The 10,983-nt window shown below is 39.7% G+C and overlaps 1 protein-coding gene across 2 annotated transcripts in view; it reads left to right on the top strand.

Annotated features, from left to right (window-relative positions):
• cntn5 (contactin 5) overlaps positions 1-10,983 on the top strand; it is a 108,329-nt gene that overhangs the window by 51,298 nt on the left and 46,048 nt on the right. For both annotated transcript variants that reach the window (XM_078245801.1, XM_078245800.1), the window contains 2 exons: positions 1-82; positions 6,293-6,395. The exon at positions 1-82 is cut by the window's left edge and continues 122 nt beyond it. In XM_078245801.1, coding sequence (XP_078101927.1) covers positions 1-82; positions 6,293-6,395 — 185 coding nt within the window. The remainder of the gene's footprint in view (positions 83-6,292; positions 6,396-10,983) is intronic.

Genomic DNA, 10,983 nt, shown 5'->3' with positions numbered 1-10,983 from the left:
AGCTACATCTGCCTGGTGAAGAACACGGTGACCAATGCAAGGGTTCTGAGCCCTCCGACACCCCTAACACTGAAAACCGATGGTGAGGCTCTCAGATTTATAGCCCCTTTCACAGACGATAGGCTCTGATTTGTATAAATGCCCTAGGCAGACAAAGCTAATGGATTTCATTGGATAAACCACACAGAAAATATCCCAGTCCTCTCACTGTTGACTTGAACGTGTAACATTTATTTATTTATTTATTTGGATCTATTTCAGTGCTTTCTCCCTCTGAACTTGTTTCGCGCCGATGAAAATCTAAAAGCATATTTTATATTCTGCTGCTGCATTTTATTGTATTATAATGCGACTGGATAAAAAAAAATTCAGCTCAGATAGGTTAATAAAAGAGGGCCGGTCTTGTGCTTTCCACTGAGCCTCATGTTAGTGGAGGGCGTTATGAATTCCATACACACCGTAAATAGATAGTGAGCAATGCTTTAACATTAGTGTGGGGAGTCTTCTTTGCTCACAATGTGCTTTGGTGAAACTGGCCGTCAGGGAAATCATTTTCCAGCATAAAATTAACTGAATCAATGGCCTTTGCTGTGGATGGGATTTCACTCTTTTATACTAGCCTCTCAGGAGCCATGATGCGGAGCTGTTTGTTGGATTCAGGTGTGCATTTCACCTACAGGCTTTTTACATCTGACTACACAGAGATACGTCCATCACTTCACACAGGTGCCTGTCATTGTCAGGGTTTTTAAAGAGCTACAGTGAAGCTGGGAAAAGGGCCTCTGTGCCTTGGAACCACATTTGTTCTAAATGTTGCAACACAAGTTTACCTCTTACGGATTACATCCCTTCCAGCAAGATTCCTACTCTCTATTTGCATAACCTTGTATGAAATGGCCCTCAGAGACATACATAATACTTAGCACATAAACCGTTTTAAATTGGTTTGGGTCTCTCATTAACTGAGATGCAAAACATAGTCAGACGGGCACGTGGTCAGTCTGCTATCAGCATTTTAACGTGGTGGTTGGATAAAGAAACAGAAGAATGTTTTCTTGTTGTTTGTCGTTGTTAATCATTTCAATGAGGATTGACCAACTTTGCAGCACCCATGATGTCCATCTATAATGTCACTATGACACTTGGGCAGAAGGACAGCGCTGTCACCTGCAACATAACATGGTCAAATCAAATCTCTACAGCTGTAGGTCCATTATGCCAAAGAATGCCTTGGCATCACTCGCCCCTGCAAATCTCATGCTGTTCAGCAGGCTTCTACATTGTGAATTTGGGTCTAAAATGCAGAAAATTGCGTTGGCACACCTCACAGAAGACACCCAAATGTTCCCATGCTGTGTGCACACCTCAGTCATTGGAGTCTGACCAATCAGACACTGCAATCTGTGCCTCAGTAAAAGTGAGTGATTATTACACGGTAGACAGTTCAAGCTGGATCTGTGTGCAGCTCACCACTGTCGGCTCCAACCCTGACTCTCTTAATCAAAACAAGCATCTGGGCTCCATTATACCCTGCTGGAAGCCATTGATCGTCAATTCGCAATCCACCTTGAGCAGAGTGGGGCTAAGCACTGAACTCTGCACTAATGCACTGTTTTAAACGGATATACAGTTCTCCTCAGAAACACACTCCCTTTGATGTATCTGATTGGTGTAAATAGAAGCAACTGCATAATATAACTGAATAGCACTATGAAATGGCACTGAATCAGAACACATGTAAAGCAATACTACAGCTAAATGAAATTGCTGTATATAAAACATTCTGAAATGTTTGTCTATTATGCATCAGTTATGATAACTTTCTTTTGATTAAAGGAACATAAGCGTCACAGGTTTACGATGCAGTGACATACCACGGTGTGCAGACGAATGTGGCCGCACTGCACGGTTAGTTAGCTAGCTGGCCACCAAGGACAAGTTGAGGCAACAAGCCAATCACACTACAGTAGTACAAGCCAATCACACTACAGTAGTACTAGCCAATCACAGTAGGCGGAACAGTTCTTGGGAGGAAAAAAACAATGCCTTTCCGACGTACAGCCAATCACAGGTGTTACGTCATCTGTAGTCTCGCTTTGCCAGACCCTCTCCAAAGGCTACTCCACATCGCATTTGGGGATGGGAGGAAAACGTGCTCTGGTTTAATGGCATTTCGTTTAAACCAATCAGAATCGTCATGGGCGGTGCTAAACTCCGCACAGAGACGCTGCAAAATAGTCACATGAGAGAAAACTCAGATTGGACAGATAGTCTAGCTAGCTGTCTGGATTCACCATGCAGAGATCTGAGGAGCAGTCAACAATAGTCCTCATAAATCCACCGAATTTAAAATTCCAACACAAAGAAAGCGGAAGGAAACAGAAAAGACATGCATCCGGCGGAATTTCCTGCATCACCGGAGCAATCCGGGAAGTGGAACGCGAAGGATATAGATTACGCCATCTGTAACCGCAGGACCACGAGGCAATCTGGCAGGCCGAGCAAATCTGGGACCTACACTGGCTGCAGACATGTTTCATGGGCGAGCGAAAGAACACGGCAGTGCTGAGACTGAGAGAAATAAAATCTTATTTTCTGATTGTTTCACAGCAGATACATTCTAAAGCAAAGTAGCAAATCTATGTTGTTGCATGGGGGCACGGCCACAGTTAGCCCCCAGCCAGCAACTACAGCAACCCCAACCCAGCCAGCACATCCTAGTGGTTTTGCTGATGGTCTGTCGGGGAACAGACCATCAGACCCCAGGTGCTGGTGTCCGTGTCACAACATTTAACCGAAGGTCTCTGGTCTGCCTAGGAGCTGCCGCCCGCAAGTCCATGTTTCGATTGACAGACGCCTATCGGCAGAACATTACATACTGTACGTTTAGGTAGAGACATTGCTTTTGTAGGCAGTTGTTTATTATAAACGTATTCCAATGGAGCTTGTCATAGATAACAAAATAATTGAATACATGGTGTAACACTAAACAGTACCTAGATCTAAAGATCTGTTTACAGCAGCAGGTCTGTGAATTATCCATCTATAACTAAATTTCTTCAATTACCATGATGTGAATATATCCAAAATTGATGTTGCCAACAAGGTACAGATTGGGCTTTTAACCATTGTTTTTAGATACAGATAAGTGGTAAAGCTTCCAGTTTGCTGCATTACTGATGGTGTTATTTTTGTCATAAGACATTTTCTCTCTCCACACCGACAGTGATATCAGTGAAACATAATGTTTGCAGGCGCAAGGCACATGTTATGTTATTATCTCCATATGGGCATGTTTTCTGTACTACACTATACATTGTTATTGAACCCCATAGCCCCATAGCCATATTGGATGTCAGCATGAGTATTTACAAACCCATGTTTATAGTGGCGTAGTCAAAACAACTGATTGTCTTTTGCCCTGAATACACACATTCTGCTATCAAGAAAGCACTAGTTTGCAGTATATACATACACCACAGTTATGGTAAAGAACAACATAATTAGGAATCTCTGTCAGCAATAGGACTGGTCTCTTCAATGCTTTTGAAAATTAGAATTTCAAAAAGTATTTTGAATGCATTGTGTTTCCCTATTTACTACCTTAACCCCAAGAAGCAATGGTTTTGTTGTTTTTAATCGAATCATCAAACATCAATAATCAAAGTCACATTATCAGAAATCGTCTGGTATGTTAGAACATTTTGTGCAATGTTAATCATGCTCCTTACTTGTATAAAACATAGCTGCATTGCTATTCCAGTATAGATGGAGGATCAATCAATACCTGTAGGGCAACTTCCTCAATGACTAAAAGCAAGAGGGAGTTGTAAGTAAACTACTATAATTGTACTATTGCATGGGGAAATCAGATTTTTGTTCTATTGTTCTTATTTTCTTAACAAAGTTGCAAAAGTTGTCTTGCGTTAGTTCATCTGAGAGGCACTAATGAAAACGCCTGTGTATTACTGGATCAGAGAGCTAATGAAATGCTTACTAGATTGGAGTCTGAGTAAGTTTCAGTTTAGGCATTTTACTTTGAAATTGGTTTGCAAAGCACAACAGAAAAAAATGACATTTTCATGTGATTAATAAATGAAACTGAAACTATAAAAAGGGCTGTTAATGTTTTAGCACACCAAGCCAAGACATTATTTCTCTCAATTCTATCAGGTCCAGCCACTGAGACTGAATATGATATTGAATATACTATGACATGAGGCAATGAAATATTGAAAATTCATTATATGTGAAGGGCTGCTTTGGAGCTATAAATGTTGAGAATGAGATTGAAATTGAAAAGTTCTGTGGAACAAATATCATAAAAATCCTTTTCCATACATAGAGGGCCACAATTCAATAACCCCACTCCTTCTTTGCAGCATTCATTTTATCACATAAAAAGTGTCAGGTACACATAGGAGGTGTAATTATGGCTTCGCAAATGTCATGCCGGTCATTTGTCTTACTGATCATGTGTGTTACAGTGCACGTGGCGGGCCACTGCATGTGTTTTGTTGTGAATTCAGGAAGGTGCTGGGGTTAGAAGTGTGTCCATCAGTGGTGCTCACATGTACACACAGGACTGTGTGTACATTTAACATTCTTCTGTAAAGAGCAAAAGGCTCATGTAATATTCATATCGCACTCCCATTTAATAAGACCAACAATAGTAATTAGATTTCAGATAAAGGTGTTTTCCTTGGTTACACCAAATTTGCTCAATGCCATCTGACATATCATTCTGGCAAATGGATATAAATGGCTGCCTCGACATACAGATGAATAAACAAAGAAAACCTCCGGCTATGACTTAGATCGGAGGTGTTAGTCATTGTGGCACTTAGCAAGACTGATAACACATTATCACTTGTGTCCTTCACATGGTGTTTGGGAATTGTAGAGCGGCTTACTAATTCCTGAGGACAATGCACTACTCTGTTGTCACTGGAGAATATGTTTTAGTACATCACCTTAATGGTTTGTTTCTGTGATGTACCATGGCTCTCCCATTTCTCATTCAGTAGACTTTGTGGTTGTGCATAGATTGCAATATGCTACTGTACCTATGCAGACTTACTATTACACTACATAAAAATAGTAATAGGGCTGTCAAAATGAACGCGATGATTGTCCATATCCACGACCTTCCACTTCCGGGATTGCTGCCGGAAATTCCGCCGGATGTCCTTCTTGTCGGCCGGATGTCCGTTACCTTCCGCTTTCTTTGTGTTGGAATTCTAAACTCCGGTGGGTTTCTGAGGACTATGGTTAACTGCTCCTCAGATCTCTGCAGGGTAAATCCAGACAGCTAGCTAGACTATCTGTCCAATCTGAGTTTTCTCTCCCACGACTAAAACAACTTTTAAACGTACACATTTTCCACCAAAACAAGTTCCTTCCTGAGGCTATTTTGCAGCTCTGTGCGGCATTTAGCGCCGCCCAGGACGTTTGTGATTGGTTCAAAGAAATGTCAATAAACCAGAGAACATTTTTCTCCCATCCCGTGAATGCTGAGTGGACTAGCCAGACCTTCCTCTGCAGCGCTGTGGAGGAAGGTCTGGCAAAGCGAGACTAACGTGATGATGATGACTTAACACAAATTCCTTTTAACGAGCATTCTGTGATTTGGGCCATGGGCAGCTCCGTACTTTTTTTTTAATCAGGAAGTGATGCAGCAGTAACGCTTTTGCCCATGGACTTACAGTATATAGCAATATATACGTCTGTAAATCAGTAGATACATTTTTTTAGAGCATCACAACCCCTGTGAAATGACTCGTTTCACCACCAGAATTTGATCCATGCCCTCAACATTTGGAAAGTCTAGAAGAGCCGCACAAAATAATTTCCCATCCATTTCCCAGGCAGCTAACCCTAAACATAAGCTGCCTGGGAGGAGCCTGGGAGGAGAGGCAAAAAACACCAAGACCGAATGGGGATCTGCCTTGAACGCTGTATCTATATATCTCTATCTATATATATTTGCACTCTAACACTTTTATTATTTATTGTGCCATTTGTAAACAATACATAAAAGAAAGAAAAAAAAATGAAAAGCCTTTACATCAGGCAATTTGGATTCTTCTTTTTTTCTTCTTTAGTTGCTTACATACTCATAAAACAGGTACTTGGGCAATAGGAAGTGCCTCCCTATTCTTTTTAAAATCACTATGCCCAGTCTCTGTGTAGCAAACTGCAAGAAAAGACAAAGATGATGGGAAATGGTAAGTAGCGGTTTCAATCAGCTTGGTTCTAATGTCTGTAATTCCTCTTTCTTAACCTTTTCCAGGTGTCATGGGTGAATATGAGCCCAAAATTGAAGTGCATTTCCCTACATCTGTTCTGGCTTCCAAAGGAGTCACTGTCAGGCTGGAGTGCTTTGCTCTGGGGAAGTAAGTAAACAAGGACATATTGCACCAATATACAGTAGGTAGTTGTTTATTATTACGTCATATTAATCACCAGGAACAGTAAACCACATTCTATCACTGCTCTGTTGCTAAGAGATCCTTCAGATAAGACTCCTTGTGTTTTTCTCTCCTCTTTAAATTACATTATTCCATTACCTGAAAGGGAACCAGGCATATCTTGTCTTCAGGCGGGATGTTAAGTGAGTGAAGAGAAGTGCAGCACCGTAGCTCGGATGTTAGATAGCATGTTAGTGCATGGGGGGGTGAATAGGGAATTCAGCCCTAGGGACCCATATGTTGTCATAATTGAGAGCCCTAATGTATCTGTGTTTCCTGGGTGCTTTCAGAGTCTGATGAATGTAGAAAGTCAAGGTTATGTCTATGGAAACAATGAAGTTGGTAATAGTTGTCTGCCAGGAGGGAAAACACACTTTTGTCCACAGAGACTTCAATCCAAACCACTTACCACAGTTACTGAAGTTAGCATTGATGGCTGTAAGGTTTACAAAACCATTGTCTTTTTAAATCAAATTATTCAAATCAAATCAATATTATTTTTGTTTCAAATTATTTTCATTAAAAATAAATGCAAACCATGTACAACCTGTTCTTCTCCAAAGCAAGGTTGAGGGGGTGTTTGACATTACAATAAATAATTTTCATTGTGCAACATAATTATCATCCCCACTCCATTTTGTTTATAATTATTCAGCATGAATTATTCATTGCTGTCTCCTATCTTAAGTGCAAACAGTCTCTAATCTACAGATGACTAAGAACCTCATCATTGATGTCCTTGATTTCAATTAATTATCCACACATTATAGTAAGTAATTTCCTAAATATATAGACACTGCATTATAATCTCACACCCCTTACTTTTTCATATCAAGCTGGGCAGGAGTTGTTGGATGCTTGTAAGAACAGCCAAATGGCGCGAATCCTTGATCTGTGCTTCCCTCAATGAAGTCAGTTTGAGTCAGATAGTGATGCCAGTGACCTACCCTTTTACATAGAGATGAATGATTTATCAATCCACACTATTAGGAAATGCCAGTCGTTATATAGCACTGAAAATGAAGTTAAAATGGGTTTTGTTCTCCTGTTGATCAATATTTATGATGGCACCAGGAGCTAAGACAGGGCAGGAAAGCTCTTTGTGTGTGAACGCCAAAGGTCCCCGATATGATTGTCGGTTGTGATATTTACCAGTGACAGCACTTTGTAGGCCACAGTCAAGAGCAAAGAGAACAACGAGGCAGTGAAAACGAAAAAGAGAACAAGACCTTATAATGTCGTACTTTATAGTAATGTCTGCGATACTGATTATTAATCACGGATTTGTAACTTGTATGTTTGTGTAATCGGATTATCTGTAGAATGATAACCATTGTTTACTTTTGTGGAGAATCACTGTGCTGCTGATGTTTCAATTGCTTCATATAAATGAAAAGATAAATATAACCAAGCACAACTTTGGCTGTAGAGGGGCCTCATTAGCACTTTCCTAATAGGCTTATCACATCTTTTGTGTTAACAGGACTTATATTCAAACAAATGATGTGTGGCCTAACAAGGCTAAATAGGCATTTTCCTCTACATGAGAGCTGTTAATAGACGTACTGTAGATCAAAGTTAAATAATAAGTAAATAAAGTGAAAAATAAGCCCATTTTTTAAGCAGTCAAAGTTTTAAACCAAATATAGTGCTCATTTCACAACAAAATATGCCACAGTTCATTGTCATCATCTGAACTATTAGTTTACTGTTTTTTTCTGGCTTCTAGCTTTCAGTCAATGGATGGAAATCCATAGCAAAAAAAAATTCCATGAGAGATTCATGTTTGCTTCTGTTACACAAACAGCCTTTACTTAAATAATACTAAACTATGGTTTGTTATTTAAAGTAATATATGGTGTTCTCATATACATTTTGGTTCGGCATCTTAATTGCTAGTTGATGCAAAACCAGTATCATTCCGCCAATGTGTTTTATTTAAATAAAAGATCATCAGGATAGTGCATAGTGAATTATTATAGCCATCTATAGATGATGATATACTAACTGTAGATTGTTAAACAACACAAATTCAGTTTAATACTCCATACAGTCGGATTTAGAAGAAACTCTGGGAAGTGCAGTGCTGTTAGTTGCATTCATTTCAAGGGATGTTGGAGTATGTAGTTCAAAAGGCCTTGCACATTTGATGGGTTACACATTATCCCACTCATTTCCACTCAAAATATAATATGTGACATGTGGTGGATGATTTCATCCAAATTGCCTTACCATAGTGGATATACTTTTAGTTTCAGTGACACCAGAGGGAATCAAACTCTTGAAACCCTTGCAGTTATTCCTCATTGAGTTATACAGGACCACAAGGACCACATTGTCAGCAGCAACGTGAAGTGCCTCTTAATGACACACATATTATACTCTTGGTACTATGGATAATGTTTTTGAAAGACGTTTTTTTGCTCAAATCTTATAGGTAAAATGTGGCTTTGTGCAGATGCTAGATTCTCCCTAAGGGGGCTTTCACATCTGTAGTTAGATTAATTTGGTCCAGACCTAGGGCAAAGAAATATTCATTGTAGCAATGTTTCAGTTCCTTTTCATACCACACTGTTTGCTCTGGTCCGAATCAGTTGATGAGTTAATGAAATGAACCAAAATGCAGCAACGCAAGTCATGGACAACTTTCACATCATCGACCACACCAAATTTCTATGAGGCTCTGCACCTCTTTACGACTCCAAGATTGTCTGTGAGTTGCCATGGGGCTATGTTGCTAAAGTGTAATCTTGTCCTCATCCCATAATGCACTGCACAGCTGACTGCGGCAGCTGGTTAAGTCCAAAAATACACAGTTCTTCCAGCAGTTGAGTCTGTTCCAGGTTGGATAACGCTCTCACCACAAACTAGCCGCTCCAGAGTTGGTTTAAAGCGTACAGAGACCAACTCATTAAGCAGGTCTCGGTATGCTTGTTTGGTCCGCTTTTGGTGCGCATCAGAGTGTGATTGCTGCATTCACACCTGCCCAAACAAACAGCACCAAAGGGGAAAACAAACTACTATACCATAGTGCGATTCAACCAAACTAAATGAGGCAGGTGTGAAGCCCCCTGAGAATAGTGTAGGGACCAAACATTGAGAGTTTAGCAAATGAGCTACTGGAAATGGAAATGGAATAATATCTAGATCTTAATGATCTGAAGCAAACCAATTTTCAACCTTTATTATAGAACACGTCCAGATGACAGCACAGCAATTGTGTGGAATGCTAATTGAGATGTAATCTACAAAGCTTGCCTATGGGCACATTCTTAAATTGAAAACTGTAACACCCTACATAAACTCCAGTGTATAACTCATTTACGATGTTAAGGGTATGACATGCTTACAGTAGTTTGATCAATTTGAAATTACCTCAGCTTCAGAGTTCAGGAGTTAATGGCAACATTTTTATATAGAAAACAGTGACGGGCACTGCCTGCCCCAAGTGCTGTTGACACTTACAGGCCTGGTGCTCATTATTCAGCCTCCAAAGAGAAATTGGACTCGGGAAGACTTACCCCTTATGTTCCAGCCCCTCAAGGTGTCTATAGATATGCTCCGTTCTCTAGCTAAATTCTCCATCAATAACATAAAAGATAGGGCTTCATAACAACTGCATGCCATATTCATGAGTACTGATTCAATCTCTGTCTATTGTTAGCATTTGTTTATGTTGTTCTTGGGGGCATTGGAATGAGAATGAAAATGCCAAATGCTAACAAATGGACCCACATTAGACCACGGATATTTTATTTTACCTCAGGCAACTGATATTTGCCCCTAGTAACCATACGCTACAGGACGATGTTTGTTGTTGATTCACCACACTATGAAAATGGATCGCTGTCTGAACTGCAGATGGGAAGATACTAGTGATGACAGTGACTTATGATAGTTTTCTACATTATGTGACTGGATTAATGTATGGCTAATTGAAATAGGTGAATTTTGCTTTGGAATGCATGTTATCTAAATATAAATTAAAGTGATACTATTGTGACTACCCTGTCACATATGTTGTATTAAAAAACTACCATGATTTAAACTTTGGATCAGGACATTATTTGTTTAGTGATAAAACTTTGACCAAATTCACATGCAGAAATGTGGACTAACTGAAGTGCGTTTGAAACTACTGCCTATTATTCTGTATGATGCTTCACGGTCTCAGTAATGTGAGGAAACCTAAATGCTTGCTGCAAGGTATTGAGTTGGCTATTCAAAAAAAGCAGAAGCAAAAACAAAAAAAACAATAAAAATGTGTGACACAAAACTCGTGTCCAAAATGAAAGAAACTCTTTGTAAAGAAAGTTTAACACAAAACATGCTCTGAATCCTAATTTGAGTCAGTTGCCGCCAAGAGCGCTTCAATGTCCTCGTGAATTTAGAATTTAGAACAGATAAAAAAAGCTCAGGGATGTAACATTTCCATCTTGGCTGAATGATTGATGGGTTCACTGGAGGTTTGTATGGTGTCACATTTCCGTCTTTCAGACACCTGTCAAATCTG

This window comes from Sander vitreus, chromosome 3 (assembly GCF_031162955.1).
Source record: "Sander vitreus isolate 19-12246 chromosome 3, sanVit1, whole genome shotgun sequence".
In the NCBI taxonomy this organism is placed as follows: Eukaryota; Metazoa; Chordata; class Actinopteri; order Perciformes; family Percidae; genus Sander; species Sander vitreus.
The sequence above is the reverse complement of the archived record's forward strand: the minus strand, read 5'-3'. Positions and strand labels throughout refer to the sequence as shown.